This window comes from Stegostoma tigrinum, chromosome 4, assembly GCF_030684315.1.
Source record: "Stegostoma tigrinum isolate sSteTig4 chromosome 4, sSteTig4.hap1, whole genome shotgun sequence".
In the NCBI taxonomy this organism is placed as follows: domain Eukaryota; kingdom Metazoa; phylum Chordata; class Chondrichthyes; order Orectolobiformes; family Stegostomatidae; genus Stegostoma; species Stegostoma tigrinum.
Genome location: NC_081357.1, coordinates 37,176,723 through 37,204,262, shown reverse-complemented (window position 1 = coordinate 37,204,262; position 27,540 = coordinate 37,176,723). Strand labels below are relative to the sequence as shown.

Genomic DNA, 27,540 nt, shown 5'->3' with positions numbered 1-27,540 from the left:
GGCAACGGCCATTATCAAAAAGGAAGAATCTCAGTATTGCCCCTTGACCTTCAATGGCATTGCTATCGTCAAATCCCTCATTATCAGCAATCTGAGGATTATCGTTGACCTCCAACTGGACTTGCCATATCAGTAAGGTGGCCACCAAATAGGTCAGGGGCTATGAATGCAGCAAGTAACTCATCTCCTGTGTCCCCAAAGACTGTTCACCACCTACAAGGCATAATCTAGGAGTGTGATGCCACACTCCCCACAGGGCTGGATGGGTGCACCTCCAACAATGCTCAAGAAGCTTGACACCATAATCAACAAAGCAGCCTACTTGATTGGCACCACCCCCAAAAACATTCACTCCCTCGACTACTGATGCTCAGTAACAGCAGTGTGTACCATCTACAAGGTGCTCTGCAGAAATTCAGCAAGTATCTTCCAAACCCATAACCATTTCCATCAAAAAGGATAAGGCAATAGACACAGGGGAACACCACTCCACCTGCAAGTTACGGTCCAAGCCTCTCAGCATTCTAACTTGGAAATATTTCATTGCTTCTTCACTGTCACTGGATGAAAATTCTGAACTCCATCTCTAACAGCACTGTGGGTCTTCCTACAGCAAATGGACTGTACTTCACCACCACCTTCTCAAGGACAACTGGGGTTGGATCGCTGCTGACACAGGCAATGGTTCCCACATTCCATGAATGAATAAACAGCAAACCCAACCAATGGTCGCAACAAGTTTAATTTTAAAATGGGGCCCTCTGCTTGAGGATACCTTTAGCTCAGACCCGAATGAACTTACACTTTATAAGGAGCCTTTTATCTAGACTTTCTTGCGTTAACAAACAGTGACTTTATTAGTTACTAAACATGAGAAGAATGAATAATGCGACCCACATACACACCAATTAGAAATAAAAGGCAAGTCACAACAGATATAATTTTAAAAAACAGATAGCCAGATCAGTTTTTGAATTATTAAGAGTGGGTAGTTGAATGTTGCAGCTGTTGTAATGGAGATTACCAGTAGCAATGTCATTGGTAGGTGGACAGCCAATATCATAATTTTTAGTTTAGGTTGGTTGAGGTTCTCTTGTTCTGACCATGAGAAAATTCCCGCAATCAGGGCAGGAGTGAATCTTTTGTTATCCTGTTTCCTTTGACTGGTTTGCTTGCTAGCTGGCTTCTAGCAATCAGGAGAAGGCTGTTCTTTGGCCTGCAGTATTGGGCTGCCCAGGGAACAGTTTTTTCAAAGGGAAAAAATGCAGTTTAAAAAAAAGTCTGCAGTTTAGGACATAATCTGCAGGGGGTGGTCTTTGTTATTTTTGTCATGACAAGACATCACGGTCGTTGGTTGGCTTGCTTCTTCCTTTTTTGAAGGGCTGTTGTTTGAAGTTCTCTTTGTATCTTTAGATGTGACATTCCATGAGTCTCTCTCTCTCTCTCTCTCTCTCTCCAGACAGCCATTTAAGATACATCCATACTGTATCAGCTCTCTTTAAAAAAAGACATTTTGGGATTATGAGTTTAAAATATCCATTGCTGTTTGGGGTTCTGACCAGAGGTCATGACAACTGTGACATAATTACTTTGTAACATTGTACCTTAGTTAAGAGATAAGACATATCAGTGTTTTTTCTTGAAAAGTTTGAAGATTTTCAACATAACAATAGCTTAAAACAGAAGTCAATGTTCTCCATTTGCAAGTAGCATAGAGCCATCAGTTGTTATGGTTTCTGACTTATTTCCATCACCACCAAAGCACACATCAGAAATGTACCTCACCACCCCATACTGTCACGTTCACTTACACACGTGCCCACTTATATGCACATAGACAGGCAGTTGTACACGACAGTCAACTGGTAGAATTTCAGTAGTGTGAACTTTATGAGCAACATGTATAACACTGTTAATATTGCATCAACTTGAACATTGAAATATCATAAGGCAACCTGTGGATGAAATCTATACACATGGCCTGTAGCAATTCAGGAAGTAGCTCATCACCAACGTCTCAAAGGTAGTTAGTGCCAGTGGCATCCACATTCCACTGGAAGAATAAACAAAAATTTCATTGTGACAGTTTTTACACTGTGTGAACATGACTTTACATCATGATCCCATCAAATTGAGAGCAAACATGGTCCATCGGGAAAAAATGTGGTAGTTTTCTGACATTTCTCCTTTGGAGCACTGGTCTAAAAAGAAAGAATAGAATAATTGAAAAAGAATTAAAGATTGACAACCAGATAATGACCAAAACCAGCCGACAGTTGTCAAGCATCTGTGTTGCATTCAGTGAATTAATTTATTATTAACAACAATGTTCAGTCTCTGGAACTTTTAGAGCCATCATCCTGTTTTCACAGTTACTGAATAGCTGGAGTCTCAAGATCTCCATCAGAGAAAGTGAAAAAAATAGCTGCCACAGACGTCTAGTCAAATAATCTTTGAATGTGTCATGAATTCAAATGCAGGTTCAGAAGTAATTGCTCAGCTTGCATATTAGGTCTGAGGGAGCAGTTCACACGAGTTGAATCTGTTAAATCAGAAGCCTATCAGCAGAAGACTGAGCGTTTCGTGAAATACTAAGCCCCATGTGTGTAATAGTTCCAACAGTAACTGGCCCATTGTTTGTTCACATTACAAATACAGTCTAAAATAATTGTTTCTGCTTCGAATAAAAATTTTAGAAATCTAGGCTAAATCTATTAGAAGGTTTTACTCACAGTGCGCTGAAGGAACATGAGAATCAACTGACAAGTAATTGTTTGGGAGCAAAGGGAAGACCCTAGAAATTCTCAACATTCAGAAATTCTCAATAGTCATCACTGTAGGTACATGCCATCTCTGTGAGCATTTCATTCAAGCTGCACTTTATGACAATGTCAGTGAAAAGGTTAATAGGCAGCGAGCAAACTGAATCATTTGTTTGTACAGTTGGTAATGTCTGGATCGGATGATTTAATGGCACAGAAAATATTATTGGATTAGGCCTGGTATTTTCCTGTGGTGTGTCCTTAAACGACAATTGCCTGCATGGAATATTGTCAATGGTGGGGTCACAACATTTTATTCATATCAAATAAATGGCATCTTTTGAAGACAAATATTAATCTTACATAACGGGATCTGTTTGTCTCGTCTCTTACCATTCTAATGAACTGAAATTGGCCACGGGTTTCTTCCAGCTGTGACTGGACATCTGGTAATTTTATTTTACACTGCCAGTGTTAAAGAAATGGGCTAACATTTTGCTCAAAGTTAATACTTAGTAGAGATAGTCTTTTTTTCTTTTGATTTATGTAGATCTCTCTTGCTTCACTTCAGAAGTTACAGGTAAAAGCTGGAATGCTCAAGTTAGAATGAGAGGGACAAACGTACAGTTTTGCTGCACTCTAATTTTACCCACAGCCCTAATGAAATACAAAATGTGAAAATTAGAAAAGTTGACTGCAAACGTGCCTGTTCTGACTTACAGAAAGAGACTGAGTTATATGCCTTATAAAGTGAAGGAAAAGGCAAGGGTGTGCAGGTATATCCAATTAAATGACAAGTTAACCCGTATGGTTCGACGTCCACCCACCGCCAGATTTTATTCCAATTCATTGTCTTCAGCGAATTGCCTTTGCTTTACAGAGTTGCAAGGTAACGGTGATTTGATAACAGTGTTAAACTGCATGGTGATACACTGTCAATGCAACTCCAACAGCAGCAAGAGCCTCAGCAGATGCAAACAGGGAGCACAAAAAATAGGTAAGACCTTCTTGGCTGCAGCTTTGGATCTACATAGAGCCTCAAGAGGGCTCTTCATCTGGTCACCCTGACAACTGGCCTTCAATCATGAGGGAAACAGCTAATGACAGGAATATCATGACTAATGAAGTAAATAATCAATCATACTTCAGAATCAAGGCAGTAAATACAATCTTCAACTCTTAATATTGCTGAGAAGAGAAAAATTATCACCTTAAAAAAGCAAGCTGTTTCACAACGTAATCTTTACAGTTGACCCAAGTTAATGGGATTTTCCGAGAGACTAATGCACACATTCTTAGAGGCACTTAACATTTCAAAAGGAAAAGAAAACAAAAAACTCATAGTACATGTTTGTGCCAATGTTGCTTGGCTTCAGTCTTGCTTTATGTTGTTATCCCAGCTAAGGCCTCATACACAAACAGTTATGCACTTTCTTCAATCACAGATGTGGTTACATATTTTAAACCTCTGACAGCTAACTGATCCCTTATTGAAAGTCACATTTGCTACCCTCCAAGGATAAAATACCTTTTGCATCTCAGTTTCAATTTAGTGTCTACTGTAGGTGTGTCCTATGCTGTGAGATTCTCTCAGTAATAGAAACATCTTTTCAACATTTACACTGTCAAGTCCCTTCAACGTCTTATAAGATTCAATAAGACCATCCCTCATTCTTCTAAGCTCTAATGATTAAAGATAACTTGTTTAACCATCCCAGATAAGTCATCCAAGGGATCAGCCTAGTGTATCTCCTTTGAATTGTCTCCAGTATTAGTACATCCTTTCTTAAATATGGGGCCAAAACTATACACAGTATTCCGAATGTGGTCTCATTATCTCTTTAAAACAGGATTTCCCTACTTTTGAACCCTTAAGCAATAAAGGCCAAATTTCCATTCACCTTCTTAATTACATGTTGTGGTGCATGTTAACTTTTTGAGTTTCGTGCACAAGAACACCTAAATACCTCTGTGCTGAATGTTTTTGAAGTCTCTCTACATTTGAATATGAATCTGCTTTTTGATTCTTCCTACCAAAATGAGTGACCTAGTACTTTACTACATTGAGCTCCACCTGAAAGTTATTGAACTACTCAGGCGACCTACCTGCATCCCCTTTCAGACTACTTATGTTCTCATAACACCATGCCCTCCTGCCTATTTTTGTATCATCTGAAAACTACCATATGATATGGGAGCAGAATTAGTCCATTTGGTCCAGCAGGTCTGCTCCACCATTCAATCAAGGCCGATATGTTTCCCAACCCCATTTTCCTACCTTCTCCTTGTAACTCTTCATCTATCCATACATCTATCCATCCACCTATCCATCTATCCATACACCTATCTATCTATCTATCTATCTATCCATCTATCTACCTATTTTTATGCAGGTATGTTATCAAGTACTTTCTGGAAATCCAAATGCACTACATCTACTGGTTCCCCATTATCAACTTTGCTTGCTATATCCTTAAAAACACTTGCATGTTTGTCAAACATAATTTCTCTTCCAAAAAAAGATTGACTCAATTGTATTAAAGTTTTCTAAATGTCTTGTCTGATATTAGACTTACCAACTAAGGGAAATAATGTCTCCACATCTAGCTTGTCAAGTCCCCACAGAATTTTATTTATTTCAATAAGGTCACCTCTCATTCTTCTAAATTCCAATGATTGCAGGATCAACCTACTCAACCTGTCCTCATAAAACATCCGCTTCATACACAGGATCAGCCTAGTGAAGCCTTTCTAGACTACCTCTAATTCCAGTATATCTTTCTTTAAGCACACCAAGACTGTTCATAGTATTCCAATTGTGGTTTGAGTAATGCCTTGTATAGCTTTAGCAAAACCTCCCTATTTACACTCCATTCCCTATGGAGAGGCTACAACCTGAGGGCACAGCCTTAGAATAAAGGGAAGATCTTTTATATTGGAGATAAGGAGAAACTTCTTCAGCCAGAGAGTGGTGGGTCTATGGAATTCACTACCACAGCAAGTTGTGGAGGCCAGGTTATTGAGTACATTTAAGACTGAGAGAGATAGGTTCTTGATTATCAAGGGGATCAAGGGTTAAGAGGAGAAAGCAGGAGAATGGGTTGAGGAACTTATGAGCCATGATTGAATGAAAGCAGGGACTCGATGGGCCAGGTGGCCTAATTTCTATTCCTATGTCTTATGGTCTTATGGACAAACATTCCATATGCTTTCCCTATTTCCTGCTGATCTTGGATGCTAGTGTTTTGTGATTCATTGATGAAGACTCCAAATTCCCTATTTGTATTCTTTTTCCTTGTAAATAATAATCCTCCAATTTTCCTGCCAAAGTGCATAAGCACACATTTTCACACATTTTGTTCTATTTCCCAACTTTTTTTCTACTCACTTAACCTATCTACATTCTTCTACAGTCTCTGTGTGTCATCCTGACTGCTTGCCTCCACATCTATTTTTATGTCATCTTCAACATTGTCTACAGAACCTTTATTTTCTTCATTCAAGTCATTAATATACATTGTAAATAATTATAGCCTTCAGCACTGATCCCTTTGGCACTCGCTGATGCATATTGCCATCCTGAAAATGCTCCCTTACCCCAGCTCTCTGTCAATCCTCTAGCCATGCTATTCTACTACCTCCAACCATGGGCACATATCTTATCAAGTAGCCTAATGTGCATTACTTTTAAACACCGTTTGAAAATTTAAATATATTACATCCACTGTTTTTCCTTTATCTATCCTATTTGCTGCGTCTCCAAGGAATTCTAGTAAGTTTGTCAGATATGATTTCCCCTTCATAAAATCATGTTGACCCTGCTTGATCATTTCATATATTTCTAAATGATCTGCTATTACATCCTTTGTAACAGACACTAATATTTTCCTAGTAATTAAGGCAGTTAACCTATGTTACATTTTTATTTTCCTATACTTCTTTTAATAGAGGTGTTATATTGGCAGTTTTCCAATCCTCTAGGACTATTCCAGAATCTAAGGATTCTTGGAAGTTTAGCACCACTGCATCTATAATCTCTTTGGCTATTTCCTTTCGTATCCTCGAACGTATCCCATCCATCTCATGGGACTTTGCTGTCTTTAGCCTCATTAGTTTACTAGCAACTTTTCTCTAATGATAGTTATTGTGGTTATTTCCGCTCTTTCTCTTACCCCTTGAATATTCAGCCATTTGGAATGCTATTAGTGCCTCCTACCGTGAAGATCCTCTGCCATTTCCTTGTTCCCAAATTATTTCTCCATCTCATTCTCAAAGTGAAGGTTCTTCTTAAATTAACTTAGTTGCAAACAATCAAGTGGATTGTTGAATGAAGAAAGGGAATCAGTTCATCCCTTCTCACCTTAAAAGTGTGAGATATCCTATCTGGAGCCATAACAAATTTGTACCAGCATCCAAAGTCTGGTTGTGAGAACAGCATTTCCAGAATGCTAATAATGTGGGATGCAGCACTGGTCAAGCCATTAAATTCAAAGGGTGATGATAGTATTTTATTTTGTTGGAGACCGTCATTGTTTGACACTTGTGAGGAATGAATATTACTCCCAACTTTTCAGCCCAAACATGGATGCTGTGCAAGACTTGCTGCATTTGAATACAGACTGGTTCAGAATCTGAGGAGTTGAATGTGGCTGAGATCTTGCTGCAACTGAATCCAGACTGAACATTGTAAGATTGTCAACGAACGTCTGACTTTATGATGGAAGGAATGTCAATGATGAAACTGCTGAAGGTGGTTGGGCCTTGAACGCTCCCTGAGGAACTGCTGCAGTGTTGTTGTGTGATTGAGATGATTGACCTCCAACACGTATCCACCTTCCTTTGTACTAGGAGTAATTCCAACTAGTAAAGAATTTTCCCGTTGATTTTCAATGAGTCCAGTTTTTCTAGGGCTCAATGATGCCACATTTAGTCAAATGTAGCCAAGATGATCAGGGCAGCACTTTTATCCCTCCAGATTTCAACACTTTTGTCTATGTTTGGACCAAGGCTGTAATAACGTCAGGAATAGAATGGACATGCTGGAACCCAACCTGAGTGTCAGTGAGCAGGATATGGCTGACCACTTGATAATACTGTCAATGACCCCTTTCACCAGTTTTACTGATGAGAGATTAGTACAGTTGATGCATGACACCTACCCTTTTTTATTCTTATCATTTAGACTTAAGTCAAAATTCATTTGTCTTTTTTAAATTATTGTCTCTAATGTTATATATTTAGATTATTTAAGCACCTGCACCCCAAATCTCTAGGGATCTCAATTGTTTCTAGTTTTTCACCATGTAGGAAGTATCCTGTTTTAAACTGCTTCTAGCCATTCTGGATGGTCTCAAAATTTCCTTCATTAAAATCCTTTCACCACAGTTTCACCCTTCAATTGATCTATGAATAACTGCAGTAATTTTTACTTCCATCCACAACGCATCCTATAAGAATGCTGCCTGACTTTGCATCGCTAGCTTTTGATCAATAATGCTGAGACTCCAACACACGTCCAGGTAGAGAAACCACAGAAGTCCCATTCTGTCAATTGGAATTACTTGACCATTCTGCCTTGTCTGTCTCCTGCTGCTCAGCCAATTTCTTAACCAAGTGCAACAATTTACAGAGATAATGGGAACTGCAGATGCTGGAGATTCCAAGATAATAAAATGTGAGACTGGATGAACACAGCAGGCCAAGCAGCATCTCAGGAGCACAAAAGCTGACGTTTCGGGCCTAGACCCTACCTTATTTACTTTCAGTTCTGGGTGCTTCAATATCAGTTAATAGTCCCTTGCGAAGGACTTTTTCAAATACCTCGTAGAAAACCATATAAAACATATGTGTGCAAATTTTTGTTCACCTGACAGAAATATCAGCATTTTCCTGTCCATTACTTTAGCTACCTCTTCAAAACAAAAATCGGTCAGATTCATCTAGCAGTAACCTATCATTTACAAACCTGTGCTGGCTCTCTCTGATCAACTGAAAATTGTCAAGGTGTCCTGTCCTACTGTATCCAGCACTCCATCCTCAATTGTGGGTCAATACTGGTCATTAGTCCACTACAACTGGTTTTTGGTCAGTTCATCACCAGTTTATCAAAGTTGAGGACCAGCGTGTTGCCGGTTTATCCCTAGCTTACCACCAATTTATCATTTTTCATTATTAACATACCCCCAACCCCCAACCCACAACCACCCCAACCTTTTACTCGACATTTAGTTCCCCTCTTGACATTCTCCTCCATTCACACATGTTCAATATCCCTGACATCCCTGATGAAGGGAAGCCTTGCACAATGTAGACACAAAGAGTGACTGTTCAATAATGTCAAAAGTTGTGAGATCAGAAATGCCTTCCTTGTACTCAATATTTACAATAGTGGAATGCACAGCATATGTTGTCAGCAAGTCAGTTTGTACAGGCGTTTTTGACCAATAATCCTGAATTATGTAAATGATGTAATCTGTCTGAGCTCTCAACCACACAGCAAGCAAGCAGACAAAAATGTAACTTTACAATGTTGTTAGTATTCATTTTGCCATTAACTAAAAGGAATTCAAAAGATTGTACTCAACCGCAAAAGTATACAGCTGCAATGTTCCTGAAAGACCGAAGGTCAACAGCCACCTTCACAATGCAACAAGAAGTCAAGCAAAAACAGGTGAACAAGGTGAATGCTATCTGCGGATATTCTGGTTCAAATGGGCAAGAAGTTATGAGAGTTGACAAAATTTGCCTCAAATGCACACAGGACACAATGTTCCCTCATTACCTGTCGGCAGTGTCTTACTGCTTTCTCTCCATAACAAGTTCTGAAGAAGAGTCCCGACCCGAAATGTCAACTTTCCTGTTCCTCTAATGCCGCCTGGCCTGCTGTGTTCCCCCAGCTCCACTCAGTGTTATCTCTGACTCCAGCATCAGCAGTTCTTACTATCTCTCAGCATGTTTTTGTTAACTGTGTCTGCCTGCTGGAGTGGGATAGTCAGGGGTCTGCTGTGCCCTTTACACCTGCAACCATTTTCATTGTTCTGTTTTCAGCAGCATAGCCTCTTTCTGCGCTGAATGACACTGTGAAGTGGCATATGTGATCTGTTGAACCTGGTGTTTTGCATGCTTCATTTAACGATGGAATAAAACAGCATCTGATCTGTACTAAACTTAGCTTTATCTGGTGTTCATCAGGTCTTCCTTCAGGGAGTTTAGAAAAGAAATACTTTATTTATGCTTCAATGCAGGTAGATAATGAGCAGTGTGAGTGTCCCATAAAGCTAAGATGCTCACACATGTTAAAGGAATAATGTATATCAACAACTCATCTCTACAGCAGATCTGAAATATTAAGTGTCATGATAAATCAAACAGTGGGAGATTTTTTTTCTCTATTTGTGGGATGTGGGTGTTGCTGGCTGGCCAGCATTTCTCACCCATCCCTAGTTGCCCTTGAGAAGGTGGTGGTGAACTGCCTTTTTGGGCCGCTGCAGTTGTCCTGCTGTAGTTTCACCCAGAATGCTATTGGGGAGGGAATTCTAGGATTTTGACCCAGCGACAGTGAAGGAACCGTGATATATTTCCAAGTCAGGATAGGTGGCTTGGAGGGGAACTTGGAGGTGGGGGTGTTCCCATATATCTGATGCCCTTATCCTTCTAGATGGAAGTGGTTATGAGTTTGGAAGGTGCTGTCTGAGGATCTTTGGTGAATTTCTGCAGTGTGTATTATGGATAGTACATACTGCTGTTACTGAACATCGGTGGTGGAGGGAGTGGATACTTGTAGATACTGTGCCAATCAAGTGGGCTGCTTTGTCCTGGATGGTTTCAAGTTTTTTGAGTGTTGTCGGGCTGCACTCATCCAGGCAAGTGGGGAGTATTCCATCGCACTCCTGACTTGTGCCTTGTAGATGGTGGACAGACTTTGGGGAGTCAGGAAGTGAGTTACTTGCCGCAGTATTCCTAGCTCCTGACCTGCTCCTGTAGCCACTCTGTTAATATGGTGAGTCCAGCTGAGTTTCTGGTCAATGATAACACCCAGGATGTAGATGGTGGGGGATTCAGTGATGTTAACATCATTGAATGTCAAGGGATGGTAGTTGGATTGTCTCTTATTGGTGATGATCTTGCCTGGCATTTGTGTGGCACGAATGTCACTTGTCACTTGTCAGCCCAAGCCCGGACATTATCCAGATCATGTTGCATGTGAACATGGACTGCTTCAGTATCTGAGGAGACAGGAATGGTGCTGAACACTGTGCAATCACCAGCAAACATCCCCATCTCTGACTTTATGATGGAGGTAAGGTCACTGATGAAGCAGCTGAAGACGGTTGGACCTAGAACACTACCCTGAGGAACTCCTGCTGAGATGTTCTGGAGCCGAGATGACTGAGCTTCAACAACCATGACCATCTCAACAAGTGTCAGGTATGACTCCAACCATCATGGATTTTGCCTGGTGATACCTACTCATTCCAGTGTTGGCAAGGCTCCTTGATGCCACACTTGGTCAAATGCAGCCTTGAGATCAAGGGCTGTCACTCTCACGTCACCTCTGGAATTCAGCTCTTTTGTCCATGTTTGAACCAAGGCTAGAATGAGATCAGGAGCTGAGTGGTCCTGGTGGAACCCAAACTAGGCATCATGGAGCAGGTTATTTCTGAACAGGTGCTGACATCTTCCACCATTTTTCTAATGATTGAGAGGAAACTGATGGGGCAGTAATTAGCAGGGTTAGATTTGCCCTGTTTTTGTACATAGGACATACTTGGGCAATTTTCCACATTGTTGGGTAGATACTGTGTTATAACTGTAGTTGAACAGTTTGGCTAGGGGAGCAGCAAGTTCTGGAGCACAAGTGCTCAGTACTATTACCGCAATGTTGTCCGGGCTGGTAGCCTTTGCGGTATCCAGTGCCTCCAACCATTTCTCGATATCGCATGGTGTGAATCGAATTGGCTGAAGACCGGTATGTGTAACGCTGGGACCACTGAAGGAGGCCAAGATGAATCGTCCACCTGGCACTTCTGGCTGAAGGTTGCTGCAAATGCTTCAGCCTTATCTTTTGATCTGATGTGCCGGGCTCTTCCATCATTGAGGATGGACATATTTGTGGAGCCTCCTCCTGCATGGAGTTGTTTAATTGTCCACCACCATTCACAACTGGATGTGGCAGGACTGCAGAGCTTAGATCTGATCCATGTGGGATCGCTTAGCTGTGTCTATCACCTGCTGCTTTCGCTGTTTGGCGTGCAAATAGTCCTGTTTGGTAGTTCCACCAGGTTGATACCTCATCTTCAGGTAGGACTGCTGCTGCTCCTGGCATGCCCTCCTGCACTCTTCATTAAACCAGGGTTGAACCCCTGGCTTGATGGGAAATGGTTGAGTGGGGGATATACTGGGCCACGGGGTTACGGTTGTGCTGGAGTACAGTTCTGCTGCTGTTGATGGCCCACTGCACCTCGTGGATGCCCAGTCTTGAGTTGCTAGATCCATACGAAGTCTGTCCCATGTAGCACATTGATAGTGCCACATAACACAACAGAGGTTGTTCTCAATGTGAAGGCGGGACTTTGTCTCCACAAGGACTGTGCAATGGTCATGCTTACCAATATTGTAATGGACAGATGCAACTGAGGATTATTAACACTGGGATTAGTGTAGATAGGTTGGTGCAAACCCGATGGACCAAATGGCCTTGGCTATGTTATAGGACTCTATGACAAGCTAGTGAAATAGTAACAGGCTAGGGAATAAGGAAGAAATTCATTAATAATTTTGTAGGACAAATGACCAGTGTTTTGTTACAGGGTCAGATTTTGTCTGATAACATACATGTAAATTGTTTCAGAACATTTTATTAGATTGTGGACATAATTTAAAGACAGGCTGTGGTGTTATCAATGAAGATAGATGAAAAACAGGACACTTACTGGAGATGAGGCAGAAGGGCTAAAGAACCTGACTGGGAGAAGTAAAAAGGACTGCAATAAAAAACTCATTGTTGTATTATTGTAAGACCCCATTCTCTACTAATGTTGCATAATAACGCGATCCAATTGACTATAAAAGTACATGTAATTAACTGAGCAACCAAATGCATGTCAACATCAAAGGGCAAAAACACAAGAGGAAATAAGTACTATAACTATCACCAGAGAAAATGTGCTAAGGAAACTAATGGGGCTAAAGACTGATAGGTCCCCCAAGACCTGATAGGATGCATCACAGGATATTAAAGGTTACAGAGATAGTGGATTCACTGATAGTAATCTTCCAAGAATCCTTAGATTCTGGACAAGTTCCAGAGGACTGCAAACTGCCAATGTAACACCTATATTTAAAAAAAAAGGAAGGAGACAAGAACAAGTAACTGAAGCCAGTTAGCTTAACATCTGTTATTGGGAAAATATTAGAGTCTGTTATATTAAGGATGTAATAGCAGAACATTTTGAAATGTGTATTATGATCAAGCAGAGTCAGCATGGCTTCACAAAGAGGAAATCATACCTAACAAAATTATTGGAGTTCTTGGAGAAGTTAATAAGCAGGATAAAGGAGAAGTAGTAGATGTAATACATTTGGATTTTCAAAAGGCATTTGATAAGGTACTACACATTAGGCTAGGTAATAAGTGCCAATGGTGTTGAGGCAGTATATTAGCTTGCACAGAGGATTGGCCAACTAATAAAAGAGAAAGTTGGGATAAGGGGTAATTTTTAGGATAGCAAAATAAATTAGTTGTGTGTCAATGGGATCAGTACTGGATCCACAATTATTTACAACATATATTAATGTATTAAATGTTAAAAATGTATGCAATATAGTCACATTTTCTCATGATACCAAAATAGGTAGGAAGAAAAATGGTGAAAATGGCACATAGCATCTGTTGAGGGATATACACAACATAAACAAGCACACCAACACTTTGCAGGTGGAATACAATACAGGGAAATGTGAGGTTACGTACTTTAGCGGGATGAATAGAGCTAAATATTCTTTAATTGTGAAGAAATGCAGAAAGCTATGGAACTGGGAGATTTGGGAGTCCTCATCCCAAAACTAGCATTCAAGTTCATTTAGTAATAGGGAAGGCAAATGGAATGTTGGTCTTTATTTCAAAGAGAATGGAGTATAAAAGAGGGAGGATTTTCTAAACCTATAGAAGGCACTAGTCAGTCGGAATACTGTGAACAGTTTTGGGCCCCTAATCTATAGAATGATATACTGCCACAGGAGGCAATCCAGAGAAGGTTCATTAGGCTGATACCAGGTGTGGAGGTAATCTCTAATGAGTGTCATATCTGTAGCCCTTGTCTTTCTAGATGGAAGTGGTCATGTGTTTGGAAGGTGCTGTCTGAGGATCTTTGGTGAATTAGATAGTACACACTGCTGCTACTGAGCATGGATAATGGAAGCAGTGGATGCTTATGGTGCTAATCAAGTGGGCTGCTTTGTCTTGAATGGTATCAAAATTCTTGAGTGTTGTTGATGCTGCACCCAATCAGGCAAGTGGGGGGTATTCCATCTGTCTTGCACCTTGAAGATGGTGAACAGGCTTTGGAAGTCAGGAGATGAGTTACTCACCACAGTACTTCTAGCCTCTGACCTGTTCTGTAGACACAATATTTATGCAAGGCATTTGATAAAGTTCCCCATGGCAGGCTCATTCATAAAGTGAGGAGGTATGGGATACAGGGTGATTTGGCTGTCTGGATTCAGAATTGGTTGGCTGACAGGAGGCAGAGAGTGGTTGTAGATGGTAAGTATTCTGCCTGGAGGTCAGTGCTGAGTGGTGTCCCGCAAGGGTCTGTTCTTGGGCCTCTGCTCTTTGTAGTTTTTATAAATGACTTGGATGAGGAGGTTGAGGGGTGGGTTAGTATGTTTGCTGATGACACAAAGGTTGGAGGTGCCGTTGATAGTATTGAGGGCTATTGCAGGCTTCAGCGAGACATTGACAGAATGCAGAGCTGGGCTGAGAAATGGCAGGTGGAGTTCAACCTGGATAAATGCAAAGTGATGCATTTCGGAAGGTCGAACTTAAATGCTGAATATAGGATTAAAGGCAGGATTCTCGGCAGTGTGGAGGAACAGCGGGATCTTGGTGTTCAAGTGCATAGCTCCCTCAAAGTTGCCACCCAGGTGGATAAGGTTGATAAGAAAGCATATGGTGTTTTGGCTTTCATTAACAGGGGGATCGAGTTTAAGAGCAGCGAGGTTATGCTGCAGCTGTACAAAACCCTGGTGAGGCCACACTTGGAATATTGTGTCCAGTTCTGGCCGCCCTATTATAGGAAAGATGTGGAGGCTTTGGAGAGGGTGCAAAGGAGGTTTACCAGGATGCTAGATAATAAAATGTGACGCTGGATGAACACAGCAGGCCAAGCAGCATCTCAGGAGCACTAAAGCTGACGTTTCGGGCCTAGACCCTTCATCAGAGAGGGGGATGGGGACAGGGAACTGGAATAAACAGGGAGAGAGGGGGAGGCGGACCGAAGATGGAGAGTAAAGAAGATAGGTGGAGAGAGTGTAGGTGGGGAGGTAGGGAGGGGATAGGTCAGTCCAGGGAAGACGGACAGGTCAAGGAGGTGGGATGAGGTTAGTAGGTAGATGGGGGTGCGGCTTGGAGTGGGAGGAAGGGATGGGTGAGAGGAAGAACCGGTTAGGGAGGCAGAGACAGGTTGGACTGGTTTTGGGATGCAGTGGGTGGGGGGGAAAGAGCTGGGCTGGTTGTGTGGTGCAGTGGGGGGAGGGGACGAACTGGGCTGGTTTAGGGATGCAGTAGGGGAAGGGGAGATTTTGAAACTGGTGAAGTCCACATTGATACCATTAGGCTGCAGGGTTCCCAGGCGGAATATGAGTTGCTGTTCCTGCAACCTTCGGGTGGCATCATTGTGGCACTGCAGGAGGCCCATGATGGACATGTCATCTAGAGAATGGGAGGGGGAGTGGAAATGGTTTGCGACTGGGAGGTGCAGTTGTTTGTTGCGAACTGAGCGGAGGTGTTCTGCAAAGTGGTCCCCAAGCCTCCGCTTGGTTTCCCCAATGTAGAGGAAGCCGCACCGGGTACAGTGGATGCAGTATACCACATTGGCAGATGTGCAGGTGAACCTCTGCTTAATGTGGAATGTCATCTTGGGGCCTGGGATGGGGGTGAGGGAGGAGGTGTGGGGACAAGTGTAGCATTTCCTGCGGTTGCAGGGGAAGGTGCCGGGTGTGGTGGGGTTGGAGGGCAGTGTGGAGCGAACAAGGGAGTCACGGAGAGAGTGGTCTCTCCGGAAAGCTGACAGGGGAGGCGATGGAAAAATGTCTTGGGTGGTGGGGTCGGATTGTAAATGGCGGAAGTGTCGGAGGATAATGCGTTGTATCCGGAGGTTGGTAGGGTGGTGTGTGAGAATGAGGGGGATCCTCTTGGGGCGGTTGTGGCGGGGGCGGGGTGTGAGGGATGTGTTGCGGGAAATACGGGAGACGCGGTCAAGGGCGTTCTCGATCACTGTGGGGGGATATTTGCGGTCCTTAAAGAACTTGGACATCTGGGATGTGCGGGAGTGAAATGTCTTATCGTGGGAGCAGATGCGGCGGAGGCGGAGGAATTGGGAATAGGGGATGCTGCCTGGACTGGAGGGCTTGTCTTACGAGGAGAGGTTGACTGAGCTCGGACTTTTCTCTCTGGAGAGAAGGAGGAAGAGAGGTGATCTGATCGAGGTGTACAAGGTAATGAGAGGCATGGATAGAGTCGATAGCCAGGGACTTTTCCCCAGGGCAGGATTGACTGCCATGAGGGCTCATAGTTTTAAGGTGTTAGGAGGAAGGTATAGAGGTGACGTCAGAGGGAGGTTCTTCACCCGGAGAGTTGAGAGCGCATGGAATAGTTTACCAGTGGTAGTCGTGGAAGCGGAGTCATTAGTGACATTTAAGCGACTGCTGGACATGCACATGGATAGCAGTGAATTGAGGGGAATGTAGGTTAGGTTATTTTATTTTTGGATTAGGATTATTCCACGGCACAACATCGTGGGCTGAAGGGCCTGTACTGTGCTGTACTTTTCTATGTTCTAGGTTCTATGTTCTATGTAGTGAGCCCAGTTAAGTTTGTAGAAAATGGTAATGCCATGGATGTTGATAATGGGGCATTCGGTGATGATAACACCATTGAATGTCGAGAAATGATGATTAGATTGTCTCTTATTAGAGATGGTTATTGCTTGGCTTTTGTGTGGTGCAGATGTTACTTGCCACTTGTCAGCCCAATCCTGAATATTGTCCTGATCTTACTGTATTTGAACATGGGCTGCTTCAGTATCTTAATCACCAATGGTAATGAACATTATGCAATCATTGGCGAACACCCCCATTTCTGACCTTATGATGGATAGAAGTTTGTTGAAGCAGCTAAAGATGGTTGGACCTAGGACATTGTCCTGAGGAACTCCTGCAGAGATGTCCTGGAGCTGAGATGACTAATCTCCAACAATTACAATCACCTTCTTATGTGCCAGGCATGACTCCAACTAGTGGAGAGTTTGCCCCATGACTCCCATGGATTCCATTGCGGTTTAGCAAAAACAGGGAACCGCATTGAAACGATATATTTCAATACACAAGACATTTTTGGTGACTTGATAGGGTAGATGTAGTACCTCATGGGAAAGTCTAGAACCCAGGGATATGATCTCAGAATAACAAATCTCACATCTAGACAGAAAGTGAGGAGGAAAAATTTCTTCTCCAAGAGAGTAGTGAATCTGTAACACTTTACAGCAGAAGATTGTTAAGATTGGGTCATTAAGTCTATTCAAGGCTGAGACAGACAGATGTTTAATCACTAAGAGAATTAAGGGTTATAGGGAAATAGCAGGAAAGTGGGTTTGAGTTAATCACATCAGCAATGATGGTCTAATTAGCATTTTTACATCAATAGGGTAAGTTTATTCGGAGAATAATATGAAGTATTGTTAACAGTAAATTTCATTCATCTAAACTCAGCAGCAAAGCTGTGGTCTTGTTCAATTAGAACAAAAAGATTTAAATAACTGGCACGCAAAATAGAAGTGAGCCAAATTAATTAGGAGTGACTGGCATAGCAGAGAGGATGTCATGGATAGGAAAAGATCTTGTAACCATTCATGCTAGAGGGCTTTGAAAAAGCTCATAAATGATGTATTTAGCACCAGGATCGGCATGGTAACATGGTCTTTGACAAATGTACACAGATTTTAGCAAAAATGCCACCAGGACAAGAATTAACTTAAGTTACTCTAAGGGGCGTGAACGTGAGAACATTTTACTTCAAGTATTCATCTTTGCACAAAACACCATTATAGCCCAACATATTCCATCACACACCAAATATAAGGTACTGATGCTGTTCCATAAGCAGTTTTTGTCTTTACTATTACACAAACAACACACAAGGCATCAGCAGTATTTGCCTATTGATATGAATTGTAGATTAACAACTGAGCTGGAAATGTTCTGCTTCTTTATTTCTTTCCAGAGGAATAGACTATATGCAAAGCTTTAGTCACACTGTTTATTCAGCTGACAAACTGAATTAAAATAGAAAATCCATTGCTTTTCAAATGCTGCCCCTTTAGCTGTATTCAACAGAATCTTTGTAGAAAAGAGCTGGAATAAAACTAGTGGTAACTCTTTCACTTCCTAATGCCGTTTTGGATAAAGGATGTCCTCTTATCAGTGTGAATAGAGTGGAGAAAAGTGAAACCGGTTTGATATTAAACGAATCACTTATCAGTGCGTTCGGTGAATTTTCACATTAAGAGCAATGTTGTTGAGCAGGAAGTACAGCTGTTTGGGCCAGATGATGTTCTCACAGGCCATCAAAAGGGTACTTATCTATGTCCATTGAGTTTTCACGGGCTTTTCAGTCAAAACTGAAGGTAATCAGGCATCTATCCCAGCATGGCAGCCTCTAAAGGGGATTTGTGCTACTTGTCAGATAATCACATTGAAGAATCATGACCAGGACAAGCACAATACAAACCAAGAAATCTAAGTTGTAATATTTCATTCAGTGTAAAGACAGTAACATAAAAGCATCAGTAAGCCATTTAATTTCTTGAGCCTGCTCCACCATTCTAGATAATGGTTAATTGTCAATTTCAGCGCCATAGTCCCATGATATTCCTACTGCCCTTCATGTCATAGTGACAAAAAACATACTAATCAATGTCTTGAATTCACTTTTTCACTCAACTTCCACAGCTCTCTGGTGCAATGAATTTTAAAGTTAAAACGTAAAATCAACTAAACAAAATGAAATAAATTGACAGGAAAAAAATATGCATTGTAATAAAGAAACAAAATGACATTTTTAAAAACTATTTTTAGACTCCAACAATAATTAAAATCTAAATGAATGAGACTTCACGTTTATAAATGAAGATATTCAATGACAGAGAAGATTTAGCAACCATTGAAAATTCATTTGCACATGAATAGAAAAGTTTTAATTTTAACAGTGTCCAGTGGATAGATATCACAACTTTATATCATTTATGTATTTGAATGTCGAATCTTTTGACAAAATACCATTAGGAAACCTTGTGAGTATGAAAGCAATTTCCTGGTTTCTTCATTTAACTGCACATATTTGGGTACCAGAACTTGTTGATTTATTCCAGGATGATACTGAGTCCTGGAAGTCTCACTGTTATTTTGCATGCAAAATTATTTATTGCATTATTACAGTGATTATTCATCACTGGCTGCAAAATGTAAGGCATGTCCTATGGCAGTGAAAGACACAATATAAATGTGAAAGCTTTCTTCTGAGTGGATAAAAGGGGAATATTAAAACAATGACAATGATCATGTTCCAGTGTTTGTATTGGAATAGCAATCTATAGTGACTTAAGAAAACAGCATTGAGTTTGTATAGTACTTACGGTGTATCATTTGCAACCACTTGTCATTTTCTCTTGGAATTTGCAGTGCTTCCCTGCCCATATGCAGAGTTCATATATTGAGGAGTTCAAACCAATCTCTTGATTCCTGAGAAGTTACTTTTCAAAAAGTTCAATAGTGGCAACTTTTTGGCCAGAACTGCACATGGACCCTTGAAGAACACAGTACTCCCCAGTCAATTGATACAGCAGCTAAAACTACAAGGCCAAGTCATAACAGAGGAACAAAAGCATCCTATTTTGCTTTAGCAACTCACCACCACAGATCTGTTTGCTACATGACATTTATCTTAAAACACTGGAGCCTGACTGAAGAAATTACCAGATACAGGAGTATTCACAAGCAAAGATAGTAAGAACTGCAGATGCTGGAGAATCTGCGATAACAAGGTGTAGAACTGGATGAACACAGCAGGCCAAGCAGATTCAGAAAAGCAGGAAGGCTGACATTTTGGAGAAAGGACTAGGCCCGAAATGTCAGCCTTCCTGCTCCTCCGATGCTGCTTGGCCTGCTGTGTTCATCCAGCTCTACACCTTGTTATCTCAGTATTCACATGCAGTCAGGTTTTCATCATTTTACTGAGCATTAAGCTGTCAGTTGCCTGAATAAGGACGGCACGCAAAGAGAACTTCCTCAGGATTGAACAACCAATTTCTCAAATTCCATTAATCACTTGTTAAATCTCAGGTAGACTATTCTGAACAGTTGTGGCCACACATTATAGGAAAGATGCGAATGCAGAGAGTGCAGAAGTGATTTTATTAGGCTGGTTCCAGGAATAAAAAAATTCAGCTATGAGAATAGATTGAACAAGTTGCGACTATTCTCCATGAAGAGACCAAGGCTGACAGGACATCTGAGTAAGGTTTTCAAAATCATGAGGGGCCCGAATACAGGAGATAGGGTGAAGCTGTTTGCACTTGTAAAAGAAGCAAGAACAAGAGAGTGTATATTTCAAGTGATGAGCAAATGAAGTGAGGGTGATGTGAGATAAAAGTTTTTTCACGCAGAGAGTAATGAGGGTACGGAAATGACATGGTGGTAGGTTCAATTGAGACATTCAAAAAGGCACTGGATTATTTTTGGATATTAATGTTGTGTAAGGATGAGATTAGAAATAAATAATAAAGCCAGACAGATAATGCAAGCACATTGGGTCAAAAGTCCTCCTTGGAGTAATAATTCCGTGATGCTGAGTGTAAAGTACTGCTGCATTGTCCAGGAGTCATCGTGAAACAGACATTTAGCAGATTTAGCAGAAATATCTATGACACAGAATGCTCTCTTTCTGCATGTGCATGGGCTCTGCACCATATTCACAGCCAGCGCATGTAACTTTTTTGTGCATGTGTGCAAGTAGGTTGAATTGCTGATTCATGGAGTTTAGCACCGGCTCCTGCAATACTCACAAGTATAACTTACTTAATTAAACATTAATATTCTTTCCCACAATGCGTGCTGTTGGCTACTTAGAGATGTATCAGCATAATAGCCATTGCAAACACAGCCTGAACAAAGTGCTTTAGATTCTTATTTCCATCATGAAAGTGTGAAACTGCTGGAAGATATCAGCTACTCATTTCTCGAATCTAATGGTTTATATTAATGGCTTTAAAATTAGGTAGGTTCTGTACAGAACAGATGCATTGCTCAATTACTGCCCAGATGAAAATATGCCTCAATGTAAAGTCATGTCTTCCAATGGCAATGCAGAAATTACATGCTCACAATACGTATAATCTTACTTGACCAACAACTACTGATATTGGTTTAATACTTCTAAGTAGAAAAAAATTGATACAAGACAGTTATTAGCTTCATTAAGAGACTAAATCAGCTTCCAGCAAAGGATGTATTTAATATTTGTAGCTGATCCATTAGGTCAGTACGATGTTTGTCTTAAGCCTACAGCCCTGACCCAATCTGAACACTGACCCATTATCAGCACTAGGCAACGCTGGCTGGAATCACAGATACAACTTTGTTGCTGCATTTGATCCTAGTCCTTCCACAATTCACACATGGTACTGTACGCTACTGGATCACATACTTTGCACAAGAGCCCTTGGAGAAATCCTCAACCCATGGGCCTTCAGCACAGAGAGAAGGCTTGTGTGATAAGCTGCAGTGGGCAAACAGTGAGTACCAACTTCAGCTCCAAGACTAACAGTACTGCCGTTTTGGAGTCAATTACATTCACTGTTTGCCTCAAACTCTTTTCTTAAATGAATAATTGACCCTTTGACTGCAGAGACCCCAACTGAAAGCATTACCAGTGATGGGCAAGTGGCATTTATTTGAACTGTCAATCAAATAAAATGAAGAAAGTTCATTACTGCTCAGACTTAATAAAAGTGCACTGCAGCCACTTGGTGAGGCTTCCTCGACAGCATCATCCAATCCTGCATCCTCCATTGCTCGAAAGATAAAGGAAACAGGTTCATGGAAACGCCACTACCTCTGATGTCCTCTCCCAGATTCTGATTTCATCAAATACCCCCACTCACTTAGCCTCTCCAAATCTCCTTCAAGCATTTTTGCATTCATCTAACAACTCACGTTCCCACCTAGCTTAATGCCTTCTGCAAGCTGGGAAATATTATATTTAATCCTCAAATTCAAATAATTGATCTAGCCTGCGAGTAGCTGGGGCCCAAACACAGATGCTTGCAGTATTTCATCAATCAGAGCATGCCAGCCTGAGAATGTATCTTACTGCCAATTACATGTGCTCTCATTTTCTTTTCACTTAATCTCCAGTGTGGGGACTTATCTGAAGCCTTCTGAAAATCTAAATTGACCACATCTGTCAGTTCACCTTACTTAGTTTTCTAGTTACATCTTTAAATAAGCTCCATCAGAAATGTTGTATAGCTGTTTAATTGTACAGGCATTAAGATTTGTCCTTTTCTCTGAAGGCTCTTCCCATCTGCTTCCCCTACTTTGCCAACAGCACAAATACTACTATTTTCAGGCTCCCTTCAGTTCTGAAGAAGCATATTGCGCTCAAAATCTTAACTCTGTTTCTGTCTCCACAGATGCTGTCAGACCTACTGAGTTTCTCCAGCAATTTCTGCTTTTATCTCAAACCTCCAATATCCACAATATTTTGATTTTATTGGGGGCCAAGGGTTATGAGGAAAAGGTAAGAAAATGGAATTGAGGGTTATCAGATCAGCCATGGTCTCATCAAATGGCAGAATGGGCTCAATAGGCCAAATGGTCTAATTCTGCTTCTAAGTCTTATGGCCTAATGGTATGAGTTCTATTGTGTTGCTGAAACAACTCTAACTTCCTGAGTGAATTATAACACATCAACACCGTCATATGCAGGATTTAGAGTTTATGTTGGATTTTCCAGAGGCAATCAATGAAGTAATGCACAAACGGGCTTATCAGAATAGTCCAAATGTATTTAGAATAAGGCAAAATTTAACAGAATGGTTTGCAAGTAAGTAGTGGACAAGAAACAAGAAACTGGGGACAAGGCTCACAATGGAGATGCTTGAACTCTGTACTTCAAACATAAATTGCCAAAACAGCAGGTCAGTTAGGATTTTGTGGAGAAAGAAACAAAGTTAATGCCCTGTGATGATGAGATGATGCAGGGTGTCAGAATATTTCTGACTCTTCAACAATGATTTCAAACTCGCAAAGCTGAACAGATTCAAGGGGAAAGCCATTGAAAACTTTCTGCATATGGTGTCCATTCATGACGGAACATTGAATGTGAAAAGCCATTGGGAAATACTGGAAGTTCACAGTGGATCTTTGAGGAAGTGACAAAGGGATTTAGGTACTGCAGTAGCCTGGCACAGTTACAGTAGAGATTTAATGAGTACAAGTGAACCAGAGGAGAGGACCTCCTCCCTGGGAGGGACAGGTTTCTGTATCCCTAAAAATGGTGACGTTCTTCCACCACATCATCTTCCTGAATTCTTCCTTCAAGTCAACCAATGACAGAGAGCTGAAGGGCCATCTATGGAACTAGTGAGGGATGGGAACCTGCAAATGGATCAAAGGAGGGTTTATAGTAACAATCTTAATCGCTGTTCTTTGACACTTAGAATATGTTATTCACATCGGGGGAACAACTGGATTCGTAAGGCAGGGAAAGAGGTTACCACCAGGGAAGTGACTATCAGTGTCAAGGGGCTGTAGACCTCCAGCAAAAAAAGCAGGCAGATCAGGTTGTTTCAGAGATAATGGGAACTGCAGATGCCGGAGAATCCAAGATAACAAAGTGTGAAGCTGGATGAACACAGCAGGCCAAGCAGCATCTCAGGAGAAAGATGCTGCTTGGCCTGCTGTGTTCATCCAGCTTCACACTTTGTTATCTTAGATCAGGTTGTTGCTCAGCAAGTGCATGCCCAATCCTAGCTATCCTGTCTCCAGGTTAAGCCTCGTGGCTGATTCCACCCAATGGATACTCCAAGGAGATGTTGCACTGTGTCAGGGTTGGACACTTCAAATGAAACAGCCCTCCTTCACCATCGCCGTCTGCTGCTGAAGGTTCTGTCACACAACCTCAGCACACACTGTCATCTGGAGATACAGATAGTGAGAGTAGATGCTTCAGGGTTATTTCCATCACACAGCTGGCAAACAACCTCTCCCGCTCTTATCCACCACAATTGTCTGGGATAGAAGGGTTTGCAAGTTGATGTTCACCCTGAAATAAAAGCCATATAGTGTTGTTGCTGGAGATCTGAAATAAAAAAAGTGCTGGAGAAATTTGGCAGGTGTGGCAGAATCTATGAAGAGAGAAAGAGAGTTAACACTTTGAGTTCACCATGGCACTTCTTCGGGGCTTTGCATTTACTCTCATTCTCTCCACAGATGCTGCCAGACCTGAGTTTCTCCAGAAATTTTCATCTTCAACCAATATGATCACACAATGAACTTCTATTGGTCATCATATCCCAGGTGGGAGTCAAAGCCTTCGCTTCCCACTCAGGCATAGGGACACTACCTACCAAGCCAGAAGAGCTACTGCAAATCGAATAAGTGCAAAAAAAACTTTAAAAATACTTTCCCAATAAGGCATAATGGCCTCCTTTTAACAAATTCGTACCCATACCTGAGAAAGAGGTACAATAAAGACCAAACTCATGCATGTTGTCCATGATTAATCTTTGTAAAACTGGAAAAACATCACTCTGAAAGCCTAAGTGGAAGTTTTGAGCTATAGTAACTGGAATTAATACTCAGGGTTTTTTTAAACTTAGAGCTTTGCCTGCCCTTAAAAGTTCATTTATGCGCAGTTTTCTCATTGGAAAGCAGTTCACACCAACAGCTTCTCTGAAAAATACAAATATAAATGAACATACTACATACCTTTAATAAATGTCTATTTTCTCACAATCATCTCCTAAGGTGCTTCTCAGGAATGTTTCTGATAAAAATAACTTTGACAATTATGAGCCAGAAAAAGAGACATTAGGACAGATGACCAAACACCTGGTCACACAAGTATATTTTGAAAGGTGTTTTAAAGAAAAAGGGAGAGAATAAGGGAGGAAATTGCAAAGTTTGGAGACAAGGTAGCTGAAGATATAACATGAATGAGAGGTGAAGAAAGTTAGAGATCCATAAGAGGCTTGTATTATAGGATAGTTGTGTTCTCAGCACATTATCAGGCTCAGAATGTTTATAGACATAAAGAAAGTTGAGAGCAAGGAGGAATCTTAAATTCAAGCTGTTGGTGGACTGGGAGCCAAGCTATCTGAGTTCAGAGATGATGGGCAAATAGAGCACAAGAAAGCTAGCATGGAGTTGTGTGTGAGCTCAAACATGTGGAGCATGGGAAGCCAGCCAAGAGAGTAATGGAAATGTTGAGTCTGAAAGAAACAAAAACATAGATAAGGATTTCAGTAGCACGTAGGCTGAGGTGGGGGCAGAGACAGGTATTGGTACAGTACAATGGTGGAAGTCAGCATAAAGCACAGTTAATGGTACTATCCATTTATTGACAAGCTAAAGGCTCACGGTTATATTCATTGTAATACTGCATTTAGTAAAACATAATATCTTTATAAGTGGTGTTATATGCTTCCACATTCTGTTTCAAAATTTGCTGATTACGCATTCAGAGTAAACAGTAGTGGAAGTACGGAAATGTAGTATTTCTTTACTAGGCTTACATCCAAAATTAAGAAGAATGGAGCAATTTAATCTTCACGTGCACATGAAATATAGAGACAGAAAATATTGGAGAGGATGTACATCATGTAGCCAGATGCTTTGAAGGCAAAAGGGTTATTATTTTACATGTTAAGAGAAAGGCTTTTTGGTTGTCTGTGTACACATCATAAACTGAGGACCTGGTTTCAATTAATGTTGGAAGAACGGGGGGGAGGAAATTGATACACTTGAGAACAAATTACAACAAACACAGTTTATTTGAAAATATTCAATTTGCAGCTTTAAAAACTAAGCTTATGTATTTCAGTTATAATGCTTGTCATCAGGTGAGTAACTTACGGATATGGGTAAATGAGTTTCTGTTTTAAGTTGAATCAGATATTTTCTGCTCTCAGACAAGTCGAAACACTGAAGGAAGAAATTAGTTGAAGGAAATCTTCTACAGCAGAATGCTTTACCACAAGAAACACGTCTGATAACAACTCCAAATAGACTGCCTAAAGTGGCTTCAGAAGCCAGGATGGTCTTGGAAATCAAGGTAATAGAATGATGCGAGACTGGGATAGGGTAGCCTTGGAGTAGGAAGACAGGAGGAAGCAGAGACTGTAGGGACAGGAATTTGGGATCCAGAAGTGGGATCCCCTTACCAGTATAACTTTTGGTCAGCAGTATCATTAAAGGAGCTGCTATTGCTTACGGAGATGGTAGGAACTGCAGTGCCAGAGAATCTGAGATAACAAGGTGTAGAGCTGGATGAACACAGCAGGCCAAGCAGCATCAGAGGAGGGTCTAGGAGAAGGGTCTAGGCCCGAAACCTCAGCCTTCCTTCTCCTCTGATGCTGCTTGGCCTGCTGTGTTCATCCAGCTCTACACCTTGTTATCTCTGCTATTACTTACTAGTGAAATTAAAGTTCTTTTCATCTCTGGTATTTCTAGTGAAAGTTGCTGCCTGGCTCCTTTGCATTCCTCTACTCCCTGATCTCAGTCTTCATTCATTATTTGTTCCTTGTTGCCTTTCGTGATCTCAGAATATCTCATTGAGAAAGCTACTACTGCAGAAAGGTGAGCAACAATATTCAATGACGGTAATCCAGCTTTGACAAGGTAATTGCAATAATATTTACGACATAAAGTGATTAGATATGACAGGAGCAGATGTCACATGATCAAATGCGATGAGGCCAAATATCATGTGATCGGACAGTGTGATCAGGTATCATGTCACATGATCAAACTATTAGAAATTATTCCAAACAACATTCCCTTGTTTTCTTTTGATTTTGGTAATGATTTATTTAACCAGCCCCTTTAAAAGGAAGTTACATGGCTCTGCAGATGCGATGATTTAAAGGAGTTACGCAGCTTAAAGATAACATTGCTTCCAGCTAGAATTTACACATTTAGATCACAGCTACATTTAGAGAAGTCAATGGCTACCTTGTGTGATGGAAAGTGCTCCTGCTACACTAGAAGCAAATCTAACAAATATAATGTGATTTTTGCTTGTTTGAAAAACAAACAATATTCATAAATGGACAAAAAGCTGGGTGGCCATATGAGAGGTGGGTGGCCCTACAGGTACAACATTAGCTTTTCTGGGAAATAACAGTTTTTGCCCTTGAAACTATCCCTTCACAATTACTTTTGTCCATAGCTCTATGTTTTCAACAGGCTATTTCATTTTAGAAGACAGGCAGTGTCACTC

The 27,540-nt window shown here is 41.1% G+C and overlaps 1 protein-coding gene across 4 annotated transcripts in view; it reads right to left on the bottom strand.

The window, feature by feature from the left end:
• Positions 1-726: 726 nt before the first annotated feature.
• Positions 727-27,540, bottom strand: part of bckdhb (branched chain keto acid dehydrogenase E1 subunit beta) — a 276,265-nt gene continuing 249,451 nt past the window's right edge. For all 4 annotated transcript variants that reach the window (XM_059645275.1, XM_059645273.1, XM_059645274.1 and 1 more), the window contains one exon: positions 727-1,496. In XM_059645275.1, the coding sequence (XP_059501258.1) occupies positions 1,410-1,496 (87 nt within the window). In that variant the 3' untranslated portion in view covers positions 727-1,409. The remainder of the gene's footprint in view (positions 1,497-27,540) is intronic.